Source organism: Vulpes lagopus, chromosome 7 (genome assembly GCF_018345385.1).
Source record: "Vulpes lagopus strain Blue_001 chromosome 7, ASM1834538v1, whole genome shotgun sequence".
Taxonomy (NCBI): Eukaryota; Metazoa; Chordata; class Mammalia; order Carnivora; family Canidae; genus Vulpes; species Vulpes lagopus.
This window is the reverse complement of record NC_054830.1, coordinates 88,369,048-88,396,106: the sequence shown is the minus strand read 5'-3', so window position 1 is coordinate 88,396,106 and position 27,059 is coordinate 88,369,048. Positions and strand designations below refer to the sequence as shown.

The following is a 27,059-nucleotide window of genomic DNA, read 5'->3' as shown; positions in this document are numbered from 1 at the left end:
TCTATTCCATTTCAAAAGTACAGGAAAGATCAATCGCCCATTTTAGAAAAACTCACTTATTTGTTAGACCACAAATAGAGGGTGACAAGTACATCCAGTGCCATGCCAGCTCGGCACCCCATGGACATACCCAAGTGTGTGGCAGTGGTTAGCCTCTGTATTGACTTGGGAATACGATATATGAATTATGATAGCAAATTGGTACTAATATGTTTGGGCATACATATAATTTGTTAGTAGCATCAAAATGCAAAGTGTGCATATCCCCTGAACCTTGTCTAACTTCTAGGAATCTTTTAATAGCATAGAGGCACCAGGGTGGCTCAGTGGGTTAAGCATCTGTCATCAGCCCAGGTCATGATCTCAGGTTCCTGGGATCCAGTCTTGCATTGGGCTCCCTGCTCAGCAGGGAGTCTGCTTCTCCTTCTCCCTCTGCTCTTCCCCTAACTTGTACTCTCTGGCTCTCTCTCTTTCATATTAATGCAGGTATGCAGAATATAAGTGTATTTGAGTAATTATTGTAATAATACTCTCTCTGACTTTGAAACTGTTCACACAAAACAGAAATTATCATTTGACAAGTGTACTTACAGAAATTCCTAAAACAAATGGGAGATTATACTTGCTAATCTAAAGTTTCTTCCAGTCATAAACTCCTAATTTGTTCAGCTATAGGAAGAATAGGGAACAGCAGCGGTGAACTCTACAGTCCCCAAACCTGGTACTGTGAGCATGACAGCAACCAAGTCTGCAGACCCAGGACAGATAAATTCAGGAGCAAGGGCACCAGCAGCTACTGAAAGTTCAGGAGGAAACAGATCCACCATGGCCCTGGTGTGTGCTGTCAACATGTCCCCAAGTCAATGTGGCCATGGTGGGTACTGTAAAAGCATATTCTTGGCAGGAACTTCCAGCATGTTGGTGGAGCTGCCAGTCTTTCTCCAAAGGGTAGCATAAGTGTGATTGCAAAACTATAAAATGTACGACAAAAACAGTTAAAGGTTCTATAGCAGGACTGCTTATTTCCACCTTACAGAGCAGATTTACACGATGTAATGGAGTGGGGGACCACAAAAACTGCCTGTCCAGGGATTAAGCTTCTAAGGAAGGAAGGAGAAAAGAAAAAAGAAAGACAGAACTCCAAACACAAGGAATTCTCTTTACCACAGGAGGGGTGAAAGTCACTGCACAACAGGTGAGGACAAGTCAATCTGAAAATCATCTTCCAGCTGCTCTTTAGCTAGCCATGGAACTACCAGAGAAGACTAAAAGGAAAAAGGCAGTGCCGCCCAAGGCCAGCAGACACAGCTCCTCTCCTTGCAAAAGCACCAGCCACAGACTCACCACAAAGAAGTTTAGGACATCTCACAAACTGGGGAAAAGCCAGTCTACAACTAGGTCATGTTCAAGTAAGTGACTAGTGGGTTAGGATCTTTCTTAAGCGAGTCCTAAGCCAACCCTATGAGAAAATCATTGATTCCAACACATAGGGGAGAAGTATACATTGTTTTTAAGACTGTGAGGGGAACACCATGGAGGCCATCAGGAAGATAAGAGAGGTAAAAGGCTGAAGTCCCTGGTAACATAATACCTTAGACCAAGGAGATGGTAACCTCTGAAGCCTGTTAAATAGGAAATAATGCAGAAAGCTGTAATGAAGATTAACTTTCAGACATGTATCCCAGGAGAGCCAATTCCAGCTTTCTTAGCACATTTTAAATTTCAGAAAAATGAAATGTTCTTTTCTGTTTGAATTTTTACGTCCCAAAGCCTAGTAGTGACTTCACAGCATATTTTGTGATTTCACTAACTGCAGCTTGAGACACCATTCTCCAAGGGCAGCTCCACCTCATCCATGCCCAATATATGACTTTTAAAAGACACATATTTCAGGCTAGGAAAAAGTATCATCTCTTTGTTTTCATTTTCCTCTTCTTCTTCCTGAAGATCCCTGAAACAGATGTTTAGCTCTACCCATAGACCAAGCTAGGAAAGCAATCATGTCCCTAAGGAAGATATTCAGGGGAGAAAGAGGGGTGGTGTTATTCAGCAGCATTTTTTGGCAATCAGGGCACTCAAATACATCATTTAGACATAACAAACCCATCCCTAGATTGAAGAAAAATTCATATGTTCTAGGAGACCAAAAAAATGTTTAGACATAACAAATCCATCACTAGATTGAAGAGAAATTCATATGTTCTAGGAGACCAAAAAAAATGTTTACAGCAAAAATATAATAACAACTTATAAACAACCCCAAATTCTATCAAGAGGAGCATGGATAAATTTAGGTACATGTATATAGTGGGACACTATACAACAATAAAAATGAGTAGCAGATACAGGTATAAGCATGGATGAGACTAACAATGTGGAGTTTAAAAAAGTAAATCACAGAATACATATAATATTGTCACATTTATAGAACAGTTCCAGAACAAGATGAATATTTATGATTGTGTATTTATTAAAACTGTATAAAATTATGAGAGAATGATAAACACAAAAACCAGTTAGTGGTTGTTTCTTAAATGAAAATAAGGAGCTGTGATGAGACTGGTATATACAGGGTCTCAACAGTACTGAGAATTGTTCTATTTTTGTAAGCAAGGTGATAGGCATACAGGAGTTGACATTTGTATTATTTTACATTTTAATATCTCTGAAACCAGGGTGGTCCAAAGATTGTTGCCACCTAGGCGGTAGGTAGGATGTAGTTGTCATTACCTTAGAAATACTTCACACAATTTCTTTTTTTTTTTTTAATTTTTATTTATTTATGATAGTCACAGAGAGAGAAAGAGAGAGAGGCAGAGACACAGGCAGAGGGAGAAGCAGGCTCCATGCACCGGGAGCCCAATGTGGGATTCGATCCCGGGTCTCCAGGATCGCGCCCTGGGCCAAAGGCAGGCGCCAAACCGCTGTGCCACCCAGGGATCCCAACTTCACACAATTTCTTTTGCTTATGTTCTCCTCTCATGTTTTCAGAAGAGGTGATATATATCAAAAATCTGTCTGAAATATCTATTTTAATAACTATAAAAAGCCTAATTGACCAAAAATGACTATTTAAAGGCAAAATAAAAATTTTAGGTTTAATACATATGTAGAAGTAAAATATAGGATGCCAAAGCAGAGATAATGGGATAGATAAAAGAAAGTACACCACTGTATGGCTTTTATATTATACTTAAGCAAGCATCATGCTAATTCAAAGTAGAATGAAATAAGTTAAGAAATCATAATATTAATCCAGAAACCACCACTTAAAAAAAAAAAAAACACGTAAATTGGCAACAGAAGAGCTACTTGGCTTGGCACACTGATATTGACTCTGAATAAACAAAGTTGTCTTTGTACAGTGGTGCTGTGTGTGAACCCATAGGAGCTGGAATATGTGACAAAGTTAATGTAAATCACATATTTATTCAGCTTGACTACAAAAGTTTTTGGTTATGATCAAATTGGTGAGCTGTCGTGCATTTGTATTATGGTGACACCAGTGATGTTTCCAGGTGTTATGTTGTTTTGAGAAATTACCATTTCTTGTTCTAAGTCTCAACTGTAAGTGAGCAACAGAATCCATTTTGCAGGCTTGCCTAAGTTACTTCTTGATAAAACATTAGATGTTAAAATGGAAAATCTGCTATTGTTTTATTCAGCTGTAGCTTTGTGCCAAATATTGGTTGAAGTAGGATAATGAAAGCCAGTCTGATTCAGTGGGGGAAAAAAGCTTGGAATTTGGTATCTATCCTGAATAAAAACCCTCCACTTACGTTTGTGAGAAATTTGGCAAGTTACTCAGTCTCCATCTATTGTAGTTCATGTATAATGTAGGAAAAATAAGATCTATGTCACAGAGAAGGATCGATCTACAGCACTACCCAACACACTGGCCAAGGTTTGTCTCCCGTTAGGGAGGAGAAAAAGAGCTAATTCTCCATTTGTTATAAAGATAAGTCCTTCTCCCTCAGAGAGGGGAGAGAAGTAAATTCACCAAAACCCAAGTTTTCACATTGTTTCAGGATGTACAAAAAAAAAAAAAAGTTAGAATATAGCACTTCTGGGCCATGGCCACCTCTAAAATAATCAACATTTTCTGGTTAGAGTCTTCTGAGAAAAATATTCATTGGACTTGAGTATTTTCTGTATAGGCTTTATCTAGAGACAAAGTTTTTACTGCATCCTATCTTTTATTTTTTTTATTTTTGCATCCTATTTTTTTTAAAAGATTCTTCCAATTCTAACCTATCCTTTGGCATACTCTCCCATTAATCTAGCCCCTTGCTCAATGATGACTAGAAAAAAATTATTTCCTAAAATAGGGAGCAACTTCAATCTCTCCTACTGAGAGCACACTCAATTTTCAAGGAATTCACAAAAGTCTATATTTTTAATTTTGTTCATTCTATTCTTTGAGCTGTCAAAAAAAAAGCAATCATGAAGATATTTTGAGGACAAGAAAATTGTAGGTTTAAAGCACATACAGCTGAATTTACTATTAAAACTGACTAATTATATGTAGCTTCCACATATTCTTCTAGCTTATTCCTATTTTAATGGCAATTTTCTTGTTCTTAAGTAATTGTCTAGGTCTGTTCTCTCCCTCCAAATGTATTCATCTAGCTATTGATGACTAATATGCAGACAGGCAGCTGGAGGTGGAGAATTTATTCATGTCCCTAGTGTCAATTACCTAGATGTTCACACTATGTTTATGTCTTATAGGTCAAGCCATTTCAAACTGTCCAACTTGTTGGTGTACTCAGACCCAGATTCAAAAGGATACTAGAATAAAGCAATGACATTAATGCAGAGAATATTTTCTCTCCAAATTTCTTGTGAGGCAATGCTTAAAGAAATCTGAATTTACTATTTCAGTAAAGACTGAGAAAAGAATTAGGTCTTGCTTCTCCAGAAAATTTTACACATTTTATATATGCATTTTAATGACTAAGATTCTAGTGTTAGAAAAAAAACAAAAACATGTTTGAATTTCAGAGTCATCAGCTATATAACTACAGGAAAATTTACTATCTCTTTGCCTCAGTTTCCCCATCTTTATGAAAGGAATATAATTTTTATCAACTTTGCATAATTGGGATTCAATGAATAATTGTGAATAAAATACCACGTCTGCCATAAAGTAGGTATTCATGGAGGTTAGCATTTATTATAATTATCAAACTCACCCAGCTGTTTTTTTTTTTTAAGATTTTATTTATTTGAGAGAGAGAGAGAGAGATAGAGAGAGAGAGAGCACAACAGGGGAGGTAAAGGGAGAAGCAGATCCCACTAAGCAGGGCCCTGGGTGGAGCTCTATCCCAGGGCCCTGGGAGCATGACCTGACCTGAGCTGCCTGACGGCAGACACTTGATCAACTGAGCCACCCAGGTGCCCCTCACCCTGCTGATTTAATAATACATGGAGAATGTGACTACAGGCTCACCTGACCCAGAAGACAGTCCCAGCCTTTGAGTGATAGTACAATTACCACCCAGTCTCTAGATAAATGAAAAGTATTAAATGAAAAAAAAAATCATTAAAATACAGATCTGCCCATAATCAGGACTGACCATCATGCTGGTGATCATACTGGAATGTGTAGATTAACAATAAATATGGACATGACCTTTTGATTGAAATAAGACATTTTTACAAGGTTTTCAGGAAAAGAGAAATTGTTTTCTTTTTATTTCCAACATGAAATTTTTAAAAAGCAGGTCATTTTCCAAAATAAGTAACTCAAATAGAACAAAGTTTCAGAAAAAATGAAATACCTGGGGGTGTGACAATGGGGTTAGTTTTTAGAGAAAGTTTTAACAGTTCACTCATCAAATTGAATATGGCATTACAGTCTATAATCCTCAAGAGATTTCAAAAAGCTTTTAATAAAAGGGGAAGAAAGTTTAGTTTATTTAACCATACTGTTTTGCAGTTAACACAAGCAATGTGATTTTTTCAAATCATGTCAAAGAAGAAGAAAAATTGAGCTTTGTCCATTCTTTTCACACAAGCACATACAAATACGAATACCATATGTTACTTATGCCATCACTTAGTGAAAGCTGATATATGCTTTCATACTCCACTCTTCTATAATGCCTCCTGGGAAGATGCTACTTGATGAAAAATTAAGCTGAATCACTTTCCTTTTTCAGAGTAGAGAGATGAGAGTGACAATAAACCCACTGCACATCTCTGGCTTGCATAATTTGCTCTTAAACTGTCACTTTAATTATTCTTGAATTGCAAGCTTGCCTCCAGGCAAGTTTCACAGAGATTTTTAATAATCCATTTTATAAAATATTATTATGGACACCCGAAAAATATTGATACTAAAAAGAAGAAGATAAAGTTTTAAAAATACATGAAGCACAATTTATACAAAGACAGGTAAACATTTAAAAATAGACCTTGACATATTTCTGTGTAGACTACATGCTCAAAACTTGGAGACAAGTGGCTCTCAGTTTTTTCCTAAACTTTTGTCATGGAAAGGGAGGTGAGGTAAATGCTAGAGACTGAGGATACAATGAATCATGAGTGATTGTCCTATGACCTGGAATACTGTACAAAGAAGCAAGTTAGACCTAGAATCATAGAGAAATCCTTAAGTGGAAATTATAAAGAAAGCTCTAATCATGATGGTTTACAATTTTTACATTCTGCCCCAACCAGTACTCCTATCACAGCTATTTTTAAAATCTCTAATATGTTCACAACTGAATTACCTGCTTTAAATTTTTTTTGAGTGTTCATAACAATGAAATAATACAGCATTCTTGTTTGCATTTTACAGTTTGGAGAGATTAGGTAATGCTCCAGGTCATTCAACCTAATTGTTGAGGAACTAGTATTTGAACTTGTGTCTATCTCCAAAGCCATTCACAAGGTCCTCTCTAGAGTCATTTTCTAGACCCCCTCCAGTGCCTAGCCAGTATTAAACTACAGTATAGTTGCAAGTAAAGTTTTATGAGCCAGTCCTAAAAATAACATAGATCACTTACCCCCAAATAGGGGATCAGAAACCAACCACATGAGACCAACCCAATTATAAGGGAGTCTAGGTATACAGTCTTCCCGTGTGCCAAGAGAGGAGACAAGATTCCTAAGCATGTATCTAGTCTCTGCCACAACCTATCTCATGTGAATTAAACCACAGTGATTTTGCCCATAGAAATTCATTTTCTGTGAATGAACCACTAAAGTTTAACTTCAGACTATGCAGTGATGAGTACAAGACTTGCCATATGGAGATTTAATTGAGAAACCCTGCCTGTAGCCATTCAGTAATGGACCTAAACCAACACTCTACAAAGATCAGAAACTACAGTCCTGGTCTTCTGATGCCAAAATTCATGCTCCTCAAACAAGTATTTTCTTAAATTTTTGTCATTCTATTTTTAAGAAAATACAGACAAAATGAAAGGTTATCAAAGCATCTTTTTGACAACTTGTTGCAATTTAAACCTGACATAGGAGAAATAAGGGATGGCAGATGAAAAATGAACTTTTAGCAACCATATCACATGGCTCACACATACACACACAAACACGAATAAATGATAATAGGTTGGCTAAAATAATAGCAACTATCATAAGCTCAGCACTTTTTATGCACCAAAATCCAGGCTAAGTTGTCTATTTACATTATGACCAATCTCCTCACAACTCTGGAACATGTCCAAAAGATGATAAATGTCTATACATATTAACTGAATGACCGATTATACAAAGTCCCACAGATAATAGGTGGGCTCAAGCCTATCTCAAAGCAACAATTATTTACATTTTAATTTATCAACTACATAGAATAGAAATGAAGTTGGGAAAATATTCTGGAAGTCATATTCATCAGTAAGCTCATAAAAGAGCTGGTCATTTCCTGATAATAAATTTCATTTGTTATTATAAACCAGGCAAAAGAGTGATAATTAAAATAGCTGCTATTTACTGAGGTCTTTGAATGTACCAAGGACTATGTTAATAATAAATACTCACTTTGAAAGTATATTGGTAAAAAAAAGGGGGGTGGATATTGGTCAGCTATTACTGCAATAATGTTGTAAACAGCACCAAAGCTCACTGACCTACAACAGGTATTTAACTCTGACTTACAGACTTGTGAGTTGGCAGTTGGCAGGGATAAGCTGTATTTTATGTTCTAGACACAAGACTGAAGACTAGGTTTAGGTCTGTTCTGTATGATTCTCATCCTACTTAGACCAAAAGCAACCTGAATCTTGTTTTTTCTCAAGGTGAATAGCAAGAATGCAAGAGAGTAACTGGTAAAACATGATGTCTCTTAAGGCCTTTGTCTAGAATGGACACGCTGTCACTACTGCCCACATCCCACTGCTCAAACCCACCATCACTGAGTAGCAACATAAAGTCAGAAAGCAATGGCATAAGAAAGGCACTGTAAAATTCCAAAAAAAAAAAAAAAAAAAGAATTAAGTTTACTAGATAAAATAATCCTAATACAACCCTTTTAGGAACATTCTTGGAAATAAAATGAGTAACTTCTGTAAGCTCACACAATTAGGAAGTACCAGAGTCATATTTCAAACTCAGGTTTGTCTAATTCCAAGCCAAGCTTTAAACTACCATATTGTCAAATTGATAGTGTTCTTGAGTCAAGGATGTGTACCAGTTCATATTTAACTCCATGCTATTGACCACAAAATATTGTCATGCCCTATCACTTACGATACCTATATCATAATTAGCCTAAGAACTGGTTTATTTGACTGATCAGATATGCAAAAAAAAAAAACAAACAAACAAAACAGAAGCCTCTCAAATACCTGGTTTATTGCTATAGCTCTCTAAAATCATTCATTTCAATTAAACTGGACTTTCTGTCTCTCCATGAACCATGGTGGTTTGTGGCATTTAATTTGACAAGACTTAGAAGAAGTTACAAAAGGTTAGAAGAAAGTTACCAAAGGATACATTCATTCACATGTAGGTTGAATTATTCCCTGTAGGAGATAAAGCTGTCTTGCTTTCTTCTCTAAGATGAATTTTTTTTTAATAAAAATAAATGTAAATGTCTGTTTCCTAATTCAATTAATGAAAATGTTGTAGATATTTTTGTTTCTTAGATTGAAGAAGACTTCAAAGCCTTTAGTAGCCAGCATGTGTAGCAATAAATTCACATCCAGCAATTAGAATCATCACATAATCACCTTTATCAGGACTTTGAACTTTTTTCAAAGGAAAGAGGTTCTTATTGAGTTTTTACTTCTTTTTTTAAAAAGTAGTTCTATTTGATAAGTTTCTGTTCAAGTGCAAATTCATATTCCATAGAATTATTATACCAGATAACTATAAAGTAATATTTTAGAGTCTTTATGAGAAGACTATTACTTAGGGTTACAAGTATTACTACATTTATTCTAATAACGATTATTACAATAATTATGATCACATCCTAGTGATACTATGCTTTCAAGTCCTTGAGATTTAAATTTGGGAGAAGATAATGATCTCCAATTCTAAGGCATAACAATCTAGCAGGACCTACTCTAGAATGACTTAAAAGGGGAAAGGTAACAATATGTGACTAGAATGGTGACAAAAGAATTTATGGGTATCCAAATCAAGACTCCAGAGAGACAGTAATAAAATTCAAGGAGGAAACCAGAAAATACCCAAACTGAGAAGACAGAGATTAAATCTGAAGCAAAACAAATTAAACTTCATGTGATCCTCTAGATCAGGATGGGATACATCCCATTTTCTCTATATTCTGGAAAGTATGAAGACATATGTTAGAAATATAACCTGCATTTACGTGTTCAATATAGGAATAAAATTTTCAGATAATTTGGTATATGTCAGTAATTGTCCAGAAAGATAAGATACCCAAGCTTGAAAGTAGCAACTTCCGATATACTAGTTTCCAACTTGAATGTGAATGATTCTTTTCTGAATAAGCAATTTAATGAGCTAAGAGCAGACATGGCTTTGAAATATCATAAATTTAGGACCTAAAGAGAAAATATCACAGCACAGTTTAAAATATAGAACTTTATGGAAGACAAAGATTAGATTTTTTTCCTAATATAATGATCATACAATGTATAACACAAATGCTAGTTTTCAAAATGTTTTGATAATGTACTCCAGTACTAAAAATTTACTAGCACTTTAACGTCTGTGTTTAGGTACATAGAGTCATGAATATATTCATGCCCCCACATATTTGTACACAATTATATGTGTATACACATACACACATAGACATATATTTATGTATTAATATGGAGTTCATATTTCAAAATATACTCCAAAGTGGAAATTCAGAAATGACAGAATATAAACAGAAACATATTTGCTAATATTTTCTGCTCATATCTTAGTAGGTAACGTTTTACATGCCTTATGATACATACATTCCAAGATGCAGGTCAGATAAAAACAAATGTAACTTTTATAGATACACTATTAAAATACTGAGTGGAAGTGTGTACAATCAAACTGTATGAGGAAGAATAAATTTGTTCTGTTTCCAACACGTGTCCTTTTTGTCCTAATAAGTTGAGGTCACATAAAACCATACTGTCATAGACCAAAGAAAGCTGCTTATTTTCACTAAATACCCATTGAGGAACATATGCCATCAATTCCCATTTGTGGCACTTGAAAATATGGTATTTAATTTCCTTTATCAAAGAATTATGATTTTATTTTATTTGAAATATGATGTAGATCAATATAAAAGACTAAGCCATACATGGAAGTACAACAAAGAAATTAAAAATTAATCTCTAAATTGTACCACCCAGAAAAAAAATGATAACATTATTAATGTCTGATAACGTGTTTCTAAGTATTAATGGAAACAGAAAGATCAATGATGCCATAGATCATCTGTGGCAGGAAGAGGAAGGCTATGAGATTGCCCGACCCTGAATATAGACAATAAGGGAGTACATTGATTGTAGAAAATTTGATAAAGTCAATAAAATCAAATAAAAATAGTTTGCTTTTTATTAGCATCCTGTGCAAGCAACTCCAAACATTATCAGTGATAAAATCCCTCTTTCAGCAAAGTAGACCCCTCTCATTGCCACTTCACCTTAGTACACTAATGGGATGAATAGATATAGGAAAAGATATTCACAAAATGGAATTTTATAATGAAATTAATATATAAAAATATAAATTCACATGAAATTAAAGGAAGCTGAGAATCAGAGGAATGTAGTTTTACTACATCAGATATTCATCTAAAATATAATTCTAACATTAAGAAAGACCATGTTAAACACTAAGACATAAGAATCATCATTTCATTTATTTTTTAAAAGATTTTATTTATTTGTTTGGCAGAAAGAGAGAGCAAGCACAAGAAGGCAGAGTGGCAAGCAGAGGGAGAGGGAGAAGCAGGGACTCCATCACAGGACTCTGGGATCATGACCTGAGCCAATAGCAGATGCTTAACTGACTGAGCCACCCAGGTGCCCTGAGAATCATTACTTTAATTCTAGGTTCAACTTTAGATTATAATTATTGATTCTCTGTTTTGTAAGATGAGAAAATCCCTCCCAAACCCTATCATCCTGTATATTATTTACACATTATCAAGATTTAGTACAATTAAACCCTCTTCTACAGCTGTAATTTTCAGTTATTTTTTCCTTTGTTCCATATATAAATGAATCCATGCCTATATCTAGTCCTACCAGTATGATTATTCCATCCTTAAATTTCTTAATTTTTCCTTCAGTTTGCTGGATTTCATCATATTGTTCCCTACTGTTCTGACATGGAGTATCCAGAAATGAGATCCTGGACACTCTATTTCCTACCTTCACATGTTTAAAAATCCTTACTTGCAACACTCATGAATATATATAATTTTCAAGTATAGTTTTATAGATTCTATTTTATATTTTAAGTTCAGTAATTTCACCAGAGTTTTTTCCTTTGAGATAGGAAATCAATTTAATTTGTGGCATCAAATATTTATTTCAGTAAGTCAATCTTTACTATATCATTGCAAATATCAATACTATCTATTTTTTAATTGATCAATATTCATTTTTAGTCTGTTATCTTCTTTAGGAGCATCACATATTATATGCATCTATTTTATGCCTTTATTTTGTATCTTCTCTCTAAAGAGGTTTTGAGGGTATCTTTGGTCTTTCTCATTTTATTTTCTATAACCTCCTCTAACTTCCTATCATATCTCTCTGACTGTGCTTCCAGTCATGATTGTTTTTTTTTTCTGTTCTAATGTAGCTTTCATTTATACATTGTTTTACATTTGCTGTAGTTTTTTTTTCTAAAGTCCTATAATATGTCCTTTAAATACTCACACATATTCTTCATATGTTGGTGGTGGTGGTGATAAGTATGTGTGTGAGTGGGGGATACATGTATATGTATTGCCCCAGATGTTAATCTCATCTCCATTTTCAAGATTTGAGGTGGTACTGTGGTTCAGGTCACAGGATCCCTGAATTGTGAACTGATGGCAGTTCCTGTTTGCTACCCTTCCTCACTCAACTTTGCTCCTTTGATTTTACTTGACTAGGAGATGAGAAATAGCATGTCAACATGATTTCTCCCCTAGCTTCACCTCCTCTGCATAATGCTACTTTGACTCAGGTCTTTACAATTATAAGTCACAGGGAAAAAGTTCTAAGAAAAGTGAGATCAGATGCTATAATCAGGAAGAAGCCTGTCTAAAGTTTGCCAAGCTGAGGGGGATATTAAGGCCATCCTGGTCAGCGATCACAGGGGTAGGTACTAAAAACACTTTGTAAGACAGATGTGGTCCCTTGAAGATGGGGTAGGAAGTTGGGAGTCAGATTTAACTTTGGAGCCAGGAGTGTCCGCTCACAATGAAAAAAAAAAAAGGGTAGAGCTATGTGAAAGATAGAGAGAGTGAGGGAAAGAGAGAGAGAGAGTCATATTGGTTACAAGAAGATGAAGGTAGATTGAGCTGGAAACCTACTTGGAGGTAGAATGTAGAATAATTACATTAATTAATGTAGCAGTTATGACAAACGCCAATGACCAGGTCCAGACAGACAGATAAATGAGTGTATACTTGGGAGTATTGGAGTCTGTGGTAAATCTGAGTGTTTGCCAGACTGGTTACAAATGCAGAGTCTCAGGTCCTACCCAGTGCTATTAAATCACAAGCTGCATTTGAACAAGATCTCAAAAGGATACATGGACACATTACAGTTTGAGAGGCATGGTTGTAAATCATACCTCTCCAAATAACAATGTTTTTCTTACCATTTACTTGTATTGGTTTTGATTATTTATAATACCTCACCTACACAGAAGCACTTCAAGGGGAGGGACTTTTTTTTTTTCTAACTCTCTAAATATTTGCTTTGACAACAGATTTTCTGAGTGAATGAAAGCATTGCCCTATGTGTGACCTATGTAAAATTATTCTTGCAGGTTGGCCCTCATGTCATTCAGGATTAATCACATGTATTTACTTATGAAGGTGAGAATTTCAAATATAACCCTGAATCACATTCTGGAATACATTTTCGTATGAAGCAGGAAAAGACAAACACATAACCATTACATATTCTTTAAAACAAAGGAAGGAAACAGCAACAGAAAATATATTAATGCAACTTTACGGCTGAGAATTTTAAAACAAGCATCATGGAATGTAAAGTTATGGCCCTCATAGGAATCATAACTGGGCTGTAAGGCAAATGTATATTAAGGCATAAATATAAGTCTATACAGTAATAGAAAACACTACAACCAGATGTGCCTAGAGACTAAATTATAATTGACGTGGGAACCATAGATTTGGGATTTAATACTGTTTAGAATTTAAATTTTTCTGAAACACTGAAGTAATATGAAGCTATCCAGATACTATAGGGTGAGTATGATAGAAATATGAGAAAATCATATCAGCAACAAATAGTTCATGATAATTTTATTTATAACATTTAGACAATTTAAGAAATAATCGGTTACAAACTTATTAAAATAAGAGTGCTAACTTTTATATAATGCATAAAAAAATCAATGACAAACATGGAATTATAGGGAATCTAAGTACGGATGGCATATAAACTCATTAATTTTGACTTATTCACTTGGAATTTATGAAAATACAGATGAGGACTCACAGGCTTATAGCTGTTGGCAGGGGAAGAAGTCTTAGAAAACATCAAGGCTGGAGATTTCCTGACTATACTGTTGTGTGTGTATGTACACTTTAGAGCCTTATGGTTCCCTTCCACTAAACGTGAGGAAGCTTTCTTCCTGATTATAGCCCCAGATCTCCCACTTTATAGAGCTTTTTCTTTAGAAAACTTGCAACTGTAGGGATGCTTGGATGGCTCAGTGATTGAGCATCTGCTGTTGGCTCAGGTAGTGATCTTGGGTCTGGGCATCAAGTCCCACATCGGGCTCCCTGTGAGAAGCCTGCTTCTCCCATCTATGTCTCTGCCTCTCTCTTTGTCTCTCATGAATAAATAAATCTTAAAAGAAAACTTGCAACTGTAAATTCTTTCTTTGCCCCTTAGATATGTAAATCTTCTATACCCTGGTAATCATTTACTCAAGGAACCTGGAAAATATACCTTTGAAATATAATCATAAAGACAGGGGCCCTCTCTCATAGTCTCTACGGGAGGGTAGGAGCCTAGCATCCTAACCCATGAAGTGCCAACTAACAGGTGGCCTAATCACATTGACTACCCCCCACAGGAATGGCTCATGTTCTCCAGTACTTTGCCACTAGCTTACCCCAGTGCTTAAAAACCCTTGTGCTTTTTTTTTTCTTCTTTTTTTCAGGAGAGCTGATGTCAGTCTCTCTCCCCTATTGCAGTAGTCTTGATCTCTATTGAAAGTCAATAATAAGGTCTTTCTTGCTTGCTTAATTCAGTGTGTATGTGTGTGTGTGTGTGTGTGTGTGTGTGTGTGTGTGTGTGTGTGTAGAGAGAGAGAGAGAGAGAGAGCAAAAGCACGTGCCTCCCAGGGGGCCTTAAGATCAAACCTTCCCTAGCCACACTTCCTTAAAAGTAGTATTATCTTTAATCTGTCTTGTATGTTGAAATTTTTCGTAAAATTGCATTTAAACAAATGTTACAATGATTTTATAAACACTTAGAAACACTTACTTTAGGACAATTATTTCATTTCTCAGGTGAGATAACAGAAGTCTTAAGAGGGGAAGAGATTCACCAAAAAACTCAAGATCCATGGTGAATAGTAGCTCTTGAGCCCTGGGATGTTGCTCCAGTGTTCTCTAGATGCAACCTTTGGATCCTCAAAGAAAACAATGTGCATTAGGTAAGAGAAACAGGATGGAATGGTTAACCTACTTTAAAGGACAATCTTCAAGTGCCTTAGGAACACTCATTTGCATGCAACCAATTCACATGCAAATTAGGAATAATCTTTATTCAGGGCCTTTGTTTGGGAACATTTATTAGCCATTAGTTGTGTTACTTTATTTACTTGAATGCATATTTTCCTAAATGCTGCATAACCATGTAGAAGATTATAAATCTAACATTGAAAAATGTACAACAAAGACATAAATAAAAGCCAAGAGCACCAGTACAAATACTGACTTTATCTAGTTCATTTATATTAACATGAATAATTCCTTAGTATTTTCAGTCAGAAGGTGACTTAGGGCAGATAATGACACAGTTACGAATATGGCCGAGATGCTTAGTCTTGCAGAGTCTCATTTCGTTATTTGTAAAATGGAAGGTGACAATCCCTAACTTTATACTGCTTTTATGAAGATGAGGAAAATATATGTAAAGTGCTGAGACAGTATGGTCTAAGCCCCTAGTGGTCGTAGTATCCAAAATGGTGGTGTTACCATCAAAATAAACATCATCATCATCACTAGTACTCCTTTGCATTTTCTTCAGCCTTTATAAAGGATCCCTAAGAAAATCTGCCTAAATGCAAACAACTATTTTGACACCAGTCCCAGCTCCGTACTGGAGAAGCCTCAACTTAAAGCTGCAAGCTTTGGATCCTAATTCAGTGTTGAGTTTAATTAAACCAAAAAATTTCAATTAGTACAGATTTTTTCCAGAGGTTCTCAATAGTACTAATTTGAGGCAACAGGCAATGGCCAATTAATTGGATTGTGTCATTCTAATCAATATAGATATGGCCTTTACTTCTTAATCCTTTTTAGTGATGTCTCTGTGTAAGGCTCTATCAAGTATTCTATGGGAAAGAAAAACAAAAATAATAACAAAAAAAACTATAGTGTTAGTAAGCGACAGATGCATCAAGTAAAATAATGTTACCACTGTGTTCTCATATAAAAGATCAATTCCTTCACCAATGTCTCTAGAAGTCAAGTCAAATTAATGAATTAGGGAAAAGAGGAAATGGTCAGTTTAGGGTAATATTTTTTGTCAAAAATTGACCTTGAAGCCCTTATTAAAATAAGATGACCTGGATTACCTTCATACTTATTCTGTTTGAACAGTAGTTTTCCTTAGGAATGGGAGGGGGTCTATAAATTAAATCAGGAAAAAGTACTGTCATGCTGATGGAGACAAGTTCAATACCATGAATTTATCTACTTAGACAAATGAAATCAGGGTCAGTAGATCCATTCTGAAGTGTTCTGATGCCTCTGCTGAAATACAAAAAGTTTCAGGCAAATGTAATTTTCCTTCAGTCAAATTTGGTGCATTTGTCTAGAGGTTGCTGATCAGTAAGGGTAGATTTTAACAAATCAGTTCCATGGATTTCATATGACTGAAAAATAGGGTTATCAGATAAAATACAGGTTTCCCAGTTAAGACTAAATTTTAGATAAACAAGAAATAATTTTTAGTATGTCTCATATACTATATATATATATATATATAAAATGTGTATATGTGTGTATATATCACAAATATGAACTATAATTCTCTGGAAATGATGTGTTATAGTTTTGCAAAGTACCTAGGTCACAATCCCAGATCATCTTAATCCAAATTTAGCACTGAAAATTTTCTTACCATTCAAAAGCTCTGAAGATGGTCTAAAGTTTTTTTTTCAAGGTCTAGTTTACTTCTGGTTCATTCTTCTTACTCCAGTCCAACCAAAACTAAGAGGTTATACACCATGACATCATACTTAAAGCCTTCCACTCTGTCTTGGGATACCTTGACCTCAAGAAGTCTACTAATCAACTAACATAAAATCCCTAAAAGAGGGATCCCTGGGTGGCGCAGCGGTTTGGCGCCTGCCTTTGGCCCAGGGCATGATCCTGGAGACTCGGGATCGAATCCCACATCAGGCTCCCGATGCACGGAGCCTGCTTCTCCCTCTGCCTATGTCTCTGCCTCTCTCTCTCTCACTGTGTGCCTATCATAAATAAATAAAATAATTTAAAAAAAAATCCCTAAAAGAAGCTAAATGTCTGGATTGATATCATCTTCTGAGTCTTAATCAGGCAATTAGCATTATATTTTTACTATTATTATTTATTTAGTATTGCTTGTATTCTCTTATATTTTTCACTAGTATTTCCTAGCTCCTTAAAATCTATTTCATCTGGAAGTTTTGCCCGAATTATTTAATTTGCTATTATCAGAGACAGTATCAAGTCCTTGATGATTGAAAGCCAATTTTTAAAATGTAATTTATCTACAGATGACAAAATCTATTTTATTGTTTTGGAACAGGATGCTCTCTTCCAATCAAAATATGTCTAGCTCTCATTGGCCATGTTCTATAAATGAATAAAATTAGGAGAGTTTTTTTTTTTAGCCTTCAATACTGTAGTAGAAAATAAAAGAGCCGGTAGAATCTTTGAAAAGGAAATAAAAGTATATATTCTAATTAACCTAACAGCCCCTAATGAAGGGAACAGACCCTAATGGAAGGATTCAACAACTCCCTTTTTAAAACAAGTTCAGTGTTCCTATTTAATCTATATAAAATATCCAAAATTACATCAATCAAACTGAAAGAGGAGAGAAACTGAAGAGTTGATTAGGAATTCCACCCAGAAAGAGATAATGCCTCTTATATTAGAATAGGAAAGGAAAAAAAATAAAGGCTGGAAAAACATACTTTTCCACTATCTCTATAGGGGTATGAATGGCCACAAAAAATATTTTAAAATTACAGTGTTTTGTTTCTGTTTTTTTTACAAAAATAGTACTTGGCTGTAATTGAGAAGTGATCATTGTGTCCCAGCTTGGTTTTTGGCCTATTGAACACATTCTACCTCTTACTGCATGCCTTAATAGCCTTATTTGTAAAATAAGCAATTTAGACAACATAGTCTACAAAACTCATTTCAACTTTAAGATTTTATAATGATATATTTCAAAGTTACACTTTCAAGTTTTTGATAACTCCTTGAGTGAAAATTACAAGCATATGCACACATAAATGCATGGATAAAGGAAGAAATTAATGGTTTTCATTTACAAAAAAATATCTCTTGCAAAGTGAACAAAGGCAGAAACAACATAACTCCATAAGATTAAAAACTCACTCCTAAAATAGGTCAAATTCGATCCACACTCTTAAAGTAATGAAAACTATTGTTAGCACATACTTACAAAAAATATTCATTACAGTTCAAATCTAATTTCTGTTCTCTAAGCAGCTATAATAGAATCAGCGAATATTTCCATAATATCTTTTATGTTCATGTCAGTGAGATAACAGTTTCATACTCAAAGATTTCTAATTGATTTGACCATAAAATAAGCCTTTTGTTCAAAGAAGGGCAAAAAATAAAAGATAAGAAGGATGGCAATTTAACTTCCAGATGTATACTGCAGACAGATATTTTGGGGCCATTAAAACACTAAACAAAAATAAATAAAAAATAAATAGAGTGGGCAATAAAATCATGAAATTGGTCAAAAAGTGACTGAGTCACAACAACCATGAAAGGACACAAGCATATCTTTAAGTTGAACTAGTTTTAAAATGGAAGCTGGACTCAGTCTGTTTCAGAGGAAAACATCAGATTCTGTAGATGAGTTACTCTGCAAACAGAAATATCAGAACTAAAGTAAATAACATCTAGGAGATTCATTAGCACATCTTGAAAATACCCCTGGTCAGAATCATATCTACATATATAGTGTTCTTTCCTTTTGATTTTAAGATTAAATCTAAGCATTGGAAAGTGTTTATCCTTCTATTTACATCTCTTAATCTCATTTCCCTCATTTGTAAAATGTTGACTATAACACCTCTCTGATGGGTTTATTATGCACACTAAAAGCTATGAAATAAAGATTATTTACATCAGGTAAGAACATATTATTGTGAGTTGTTACTACTTTCTCCTTGGTAAGCATTTAAAATTTGGATCCTTCATTACCAGAGTAATCTTCCAAGTGTTGGAAAAAAGTACAAAAGTTACTAGGCAAGCCACAAAGGTGTCCCTGAGCCACAATATGTCTACTTCTGTATTTTGAAAAAAAAATTTCTATACCTATTTCTAGCCATGTGTCTTTTAAGCTCTACCAAGTAAATCAATAAGTACTATATTTGAACATGCTCCCTACATCTTTGACTTTTCCTTTTCTCATTCTTTCTCTGATTGCTTTTCTTTTCTCATATTCCTTCTTTAGATGCTCATCAGTGTTTTCCCCTTCATCATCAGCATCTAAAAGCATCATCATCTTAAAGGACACACTGTTGTCACTAAATGGACAAACCACAAAATGGCATCTCCCATCCTGCCCTCTGACTCCAGACCTAGTTACAGGATCTCGCTGTTTAGACAGTCTCCTCCTGCCACCTCAAAAAGAAAGGAGTGTCTCAAATAGACTGTCCTGCCACTTCACAACAGAATGCCTCAAATAAACTACTCTTTCTCTTCCTGACAAATAATCTCTCTTTCCATATCCTAGTTCTTCTGCCAATGGAACCTTAAATTTCCAGCAAGCCTTTCCAAATATCTTTTACCTCATCTCATGCTTTCATTTCTTCGTGTCATAAGTCTCACCTCTCTACAAGTGTTTCTGGATGTGCCTCTGAAAGACCTACAGCTTGAGCCTTTACTTGACTATGATCATGACCAATCTAACCCAAGATTCCAAAGAGTCCTGAGTTATCTCAAAAGCCAAGAGATCATCATTCAAAACAGAGGACAGACTAATACATTATTTCAAGCTCTACTGCAGATCATAAAGTGAGTAAATAGAAGGAGATAGGCAAAGAGGTATTTAGACACAACTGTGTTTTCTGACGTGAGGGTAGGAGAAATTGGAGAGAGAACAGGGTGAGCATACAGACTAGCATTGGGGAATTGCTGACATTCAGGTCAAACTTGACAAAAGTGGTGTGATGGGGAAAACAGGAGATTCTGAAACCACTCATGGTTTTGAATCTGTTGCTGGTGATTTCTAGGCTTAAATAACAAATGTAAGCTAAAAAAAACATGATTATGTGTGATTCCCAAATGTTGGGTTCCCTTTCTCAATATTAGTGTTCTGTGTTCTGTTCCTTCACATCCTTCTGACTTAAAACTATGCTTTTATCAGATATCACTTTTGCTCAGATGTATAGAACAATTTCCCATCTTAATTTCACATATGTCTGACTTCCTTTGCTGACTTTCCAGGCCTTCTATTACCTGACTTCATAATTTTTATCCAACAGTTTTTTTTTTTCCTTATTCTTTTGACAAACTAGCTCTGTACCAGTTAAGCTGCCACATTACTCTCTTACTACAATTCACTTCTTCTAACCCTGACAGCATTCATGCTTTTTGCTAATGCCAGAACCCTCTACTCTAGATTTAAAAAAAAAATGAACATTCTTCAATGTACAGCAAGAATTCCACTAACTCCTGAGAATGCATCCCTCGTCTCCAGACCATTTTTCCATTTCTAGGATCACTAGACTATTTAGAAGCTAAAGTTGAATGGATAACATGATGATTAGTTAAAAACAGAAAATCTATTTAAACATTTTGGTCTACATGCAACCAAATAGCATTTTGACTGATTGCTTCACTTAGTTTGGTGATATTTCTACTAAATGAACTAAAACAACTGGCAAATGGAATATCCTATGGTTATAATAATAACTTGCCTTTGGTTTATCCAATTCTGACAATGTTTCTAAGGTTCATTAAACCAAACATATTTTCCAGCACAATCTATAATGGCACAACTCCTTGTGTGTGGTATCAGCAGCATATTCTTGCTGCATGTGCACAGATAAAAATAGCTATGTCAGACACAACAACTGTCAAATTTGATGCCTGGGGCATCGTTTTTGATAAAGACAGCTGTGGATGCTAAATTGAGGATTCCTATGTACTCTGTACTCCCACCTCTTTCAAGAAAGCTGCCTATCGATAGGCTTTATATTTCTGTGTTTCGCATCTGTATTTGGGTGCTGAGAAGACAAATACTGCACTAACGCCATGGTGTGGAGAAAGGAAAAGAGAAAACACCTGTCAAATCTAGAACTCTCAGCTACATTAGAAGAGAAAGTACTCTGCTCTTACTGACAAGGCCCTTCAGAAACCCAGGACAGGACTGGGTCTCTTTGGGAGACCACTGGTTACTTTCCATTTAAAAGTTGTTTCTGCAAATAAAAGAATCTTGTGAATTTCACTCTGAAGCCATCACATTTTGGAGGCATCACACTCCCTTTTCCATTCCACCCTGATCAATATACATCAGGGGCCAACAAATTTTTCTGTAAAGTGCTAAGGAGTTAATCTTTTAGGCTTTGTGGGCCATCCTCTGTCACAATTGTAGCAAAAACAGACATTTTATTAGACAATATGTGAATGAAGAGTCATGGCTCTGTTCCAATACAACATTGTAAATGACATAAGATTTTAAATTTTATTTAGGTTTCACATGTCACAAAACATTCTTTTTTCCAATTGTATAAAAATGTAAACAACACTCTTTAACTCACAGACCATGTATAGAAAAGGCCAACAGAGGTTTAGCACATAGGGTGTAGTTTGCCGAGCCATGGTCTATACAAATATGGTTTTTCTGTTTACCTCATGTTAAAATAAGAAATAGATGTACTTTGTGAAGCAGACTATCATCTCCAAATACTGAGATTTTTGAGCCTAAGACCTGTCCATTGTCTTTGCCAGCTAAATAAGAGCCACCACTGTATATATTTTTCAAAGGCCAGAAAAAGAATCATCAGATTCCAAAATAAAAGTGACCTCCTATCCCTCTCGAAGCAAAATTCAATCATGTTCTTACTGGTCTAGACATCATAAGTTAAAAACATAAGGTAGTCTCCAACAATCAAGGTACTTATAATTTCCACATTTTTAGGAATCTCTATTTTTGTGCTACTGAAAAGTGTAAAATTTAGTACATTTTTGAAATTTTAGTCACTGAATGTTAAGCCGCAGTGGTATCAGCCAGTTATGTCTGACACAATCTGGCACCATGCTGAATTTCATTCTTTTCTTTTTTTTTTTTTCCCTGAATTTCATTCTTAAGACTGCCATTGCTACTCAGTCAAGGGAGTTGGGTCTTGAGTGCTTTAATTTAGAAGACACTTATGAATATATACCATATAACATTATGTTCTAAGATAGCGTATATACTGTTCAACAGTGCTCACTAAACAGGACCTGACCCATTCAAGTTCATTTAAGGGATGATGACTAGAAGGATGAGTTGTAGAACCAAGTTGGTGAGTCTATATAATTTTCTTTAGATATAAGGCAACCACAAAGGGTTGTTGTTGTTTTTTTTTTTTATTTTGTTTATATCTTCTGTTTTTTGTAGAGGGGTTCTTTCTTTTGTTCTTTATTTTGCTTTATGCTGTTCAATAAACAGTAATATAATGAAGTTATCTCTTTGTAAATTGGCTTAAAGTAGGTAAAATCATACCCTGAATCCAAGAAATATATAATTATATAAGCAGGTTAATCTGGGCAAGTTAATGTAACAGTGGCTACACAGTGTTTATCAGCTCCCTACAGTAATCCATTCAATCTACTGTTCTGCTTCTGTTTAAAAGCCACAGTGTCTAGAAGTCTGCAGAGTGAAAGTCCCCGTCCAAGTTGTTATAGGACATGGGTTACTTGTCTTTGTTGTTGTCCTTGTAGCCTTGGGAAAAGCACTTCTAACTTCACCTCTGAAAAAATTTTGAAATCATATGAAAGCAAACTGAAAAGCAGAGAGCAATGATTAACAAATATTTAGGCCAGAGGAAAAAAATTAGAAATATGAAGTCAAACAAAGGTGAGACTAAAAGACAGGTGAGCATAATATGCTCTATACTCCTGCCCTCCACTCCTGCCATTTCTTCTTTCTAGTAATGGAAGAAATCAAGTTAATCACTTGTTCTTTTTAAATTATGGGAATAAGTGTGAAATGTTTCACTTTGTTAGGGTAAAAGACTTTTCAGTTACTGAAATTATTTGAAAAGACAAATTCCACTGGTTTTTACCCCACTAAAAATGCTCCTCTTCTATTTTCTTTTGTTGTTGTTGTTTTGTTTTGTTTAACAACAGTGCAGAATGACAGATGTGTGAAAAGGAGAAAGAGAACTAGGAAAAATATGATAACAGTCACAACTGGCTTCCTAGATTTATTTCCAGTTGATTTTACATCTGGTCCAACTGTGTTGTTTGTTGATATTCTGTTGGCAACAGACACGAGCAGTATGTCTCTTGCTTTTATTAACATTTTTATATCTAGACAAGAGAATTTGGTAGAAAATTGTAGCAACAAACTGAGTGATCTTTGCATTGCATTCTCAAAGTTGGCATGTTTTCACTTCCATATTCAAAAGGTCACCCAATCTAGTCAGTTCTGGGCATTTGTAAATATCTCTAGACTCTCTCTCTTGTTCAAAGGATTATCAAAGTCTTCAATGATTATAGCACTCACCTCCTGACTTCTTTCTTAGGTGGGCAGATCCACCCATTCTACTGGCACTATACTTAAGATTTTCAAATTAAAACCTGATCATATCCCTAGCTAATTTTTCTTTTTTTTTCTTTTTTTTTTTTTTCATTTATATGATTCCATTTACACCAATGTCCAGAATAGGCAAATCCAAAGAACAGAAAGTAGGGTAGTAGTTGCTAGGAGTTGGGGAGAGGGAGTTTTAAGAATTAGGAGGGAAAGGCTGATGGTTAAAGAGTTTAGGGCTTCTTTTTGAGTGAGAAAATATCTAAAACTAACTGTAGTGATGGTTGTACAAATATGCAAATATATTAAAAACCACAGAATCATATACTTCCAAAGAGTGAGTTTTATAATATGTAAACTATATCACAATAAAAAAATAGAATTTTAAAGTGTAAAAGTTTATCAGATCATATGAAGCCAGTTTTTTTTTTAAGATTTTATTTATTTATTCATGAGAGACACAGAGAGGCAGAGACACAGGCAGAGGGAGAAGCAGGCTCCCCACAGGGAGCCTGATGTGGGACCTGATCCCAGGTCTCCAGGGTCACGCCCTGGGCTGAAGGCAGGCCCCAAACCGCTGAGCCATCCAGGGATCCCCGCCAGTTTATATTCAAAATAAAAACTTACTTAACAATGAGACAACAACTTCTATTTCCAGTAAGTTATTCTTATTTTCAAGTGTTCTCACACGACTAGTAGCTTCACTCAGAGCACTATCTATTTGGCCACATCTGTCTACAAGAATTTGATTGGTTTTCTTCCAATCTTCAGCTGCTGAAATTTCCTTTGCCTCCAGTTTCTGTTTCAAACTATTTATTTCTGATTCATAGTAAGCTCGAAGATCTGCTATATGTCGAGCATGCTTTTCCTTTAGGTTCTGCCTAATTTTCGACAGTATCACAGGATCTTCCAGGGAAGTCAATGAGATGCACTCTGGGACACTGCTGACTGTCCCTGGAAGCTGGGACTGGCTGACTGAAGCTGAGGTTGCCATGACAGTGTTTTCTTCATCCACAGTGTTGACTGAGATATCATTACTAGTAATGGTATAAACTGAAGGAAATGTGGAACTGGTCCTACTTTCATTTTGGAATCCATGATTCTTCCAAGAGTCCACTGGTAAAGCTTTTGTATTTGAAGGATATTTTGGGAATCCAGATAACTGAGAAGCGATATTACTTGCTTGTGAAAATGAGTCTACATCAGAGTGACTAGACATACTAGGTTCAAGAACAGAGTCTGGTGAAAAGGATATTCTGTCATCAAGGGCATTCAAAAAGCCTTGTGGCTGAATCCCTGAAATCTGATTTGGCTTCATGTGTAACGTTGGATCTAGAGTTAGTACCTCTGGTGGATGATTTGGGTTGGAAGCAGAAGTGAGATTCCGCTCAGGTAACTGCTTGTTTTCCCTTTGTTTTTTATGATAAATATCCTTCAGTGATGGCAGCTTCATCTCATTACTAGTATTTGACTGGCCTGGTGACATATCTGTGGAGGAGGCCGGTACAAACGTCTTCTCTAAAGTTTCAGGCAGGGAGTGATACATGTCCTTCTCTTCCAACTTCCAGTAAGTCAGTCCTGTTCCTGAATCAGACATCCAAGAATCTGGACTCTCATCCGGTCTATTGAGGTAAAAAGCATGAGGATGCTTAGCAGCAGTGAAATTAGATTTCTCAACTGGTAAAAAAAAAAAAGAAAGATTTCTCAACTGGTGATTTCCTGGCTTGCTCATTTCCTTGCATAGATTTTGAACACCCTTCTTCTGTAAGCGCTCTCTTTGGCTGGTTCTGCTTCAGCTTTTGTGCCCATGATGTTATAGATTTGCTATTTGTTTTTCCACTGTATACTTCCGAAATCTTCTTTTCGCCAAGAAAACTGTGTTCAAATTCACCAGGAAAAATGGAAATATCTTCCTTTAAAGATGGACAGAACTCTTCAGCAGTGTGTATATGAAAACTCTTGTTTTTTACACCATCTACAAGTGACTCTGTCTGCCCCAAAGGTGCACCAAACTGTCCTTCAGAAACCTCTGTGTGCTCCATGAACTCCTTAGAATCCTTAGATTTGTAGGTATTTAATTCAGAGACACAAAAGGTACCATATCCACTGCTCACTGAGCCACTATCCACATTGCAGTCTGGTTGTGACGTGGATGTTTCTTGCTGCATTTCGGATTCGTTAGACTTAGGATAACTGATAATAGGTTCATTTCTCTCACTGTTTTCAGAAAAAAAAAACCCATTTGACTTTCTGAAGAAAATTGTTTGCTTAAAGAAGTATCATAGGAAGCCCAGGAAGCATTACTGGTCTGTAACTTGACTAAATTTTTTATCTCCTCTTGTATACGTTGAATTTGGTTGTGGAATTGTTCCTGCTGGGCAACTATCTGTTCTTGGCATTGTTTTTCCACCAAATTGAATAGCTGTAACCACCTGATCTCACAGTTGTTCCAAAGTTCCAAATCAGTCTTTCCATTGTTTTGTAGCTCTTGCATTAAAGAGGTGAGGACTTCAAGTGGACCTTGAATTATAGATGGTCTGGTCTTCCCTGAGAAAGAGATACCCCATTTGTACTAAGGTGGGGACTACTTCTATTAGTATTTAAGTTCAGTCCAAAAGGGGGAGAATTTTTTATATCAGATTCTACAGAACATGAAGTTTTTTGTAAGGATTTCACCAAATCAAAATCTTCCATAGTGTACAGAAATTGTTATACTCTCTTATTTGAAAATGTAGGTTCTTTCAATGTTTGAAGAAACTGAATCCGAGTCATCTTCAGATGCTTCATCGTCTACAGGCATTTTCAGTTGCTAACATTCAGAACTGTGAAATATTCTAAGCTCCCAAGAGTCTGGCCACTGCTCCCACAGCCGATGTCAGGGTCGGGCAGCGGCCCCTAGCTAATTTTTCAATTATGCCACTTACCTATAAAATAAACTCCCAATGTATTAGTGAGATATGTAAGATTTTTAATATTGGTTATCAATCTAATTTGCATTTCAAACTCTAATTGCTTGCTATTTACCCACATATTTCAGCAATGTTGAACTCCTTTCTGGCCATTCTTCAAACTTTCCAGACTCTCATAACACTAGCCTTCACACATGCCTTGGACTATGCCTGCATTTTCCTATCTATCATTTATCCTTCTAGATCCAGCTCAATATCTATTCCTCTGTCAAGTCTT

The 27,059-nt window shown here is 35.5% G+C and overlaps 1 protein-coding gene across 1 annotated transcript; it reads right to left on the bottom strand.

Moving 5' to 3' along the window:
- Window positions 1-804: 804 nt before the first annotated feature.
- On the bottom strand, window positions 805-26,726 carry LOC121495206 (M-phase phosphoprotein 9-like). The gene is given in 5 exon segments (XM_041762466.1): window positions 805-971; window positions 24,501-25,543; window positions 25,575-26,107; window positions 26,110-26,432; window positions 26,435-26,726. Coding segments are annotated over 5 exon segments (2,199 nt in total). The 5' UTR covers window positions 26,568-26,726.
- Between the last annotated feature and the right edge of the window lie 333 nt (window positions 26,727-27,059).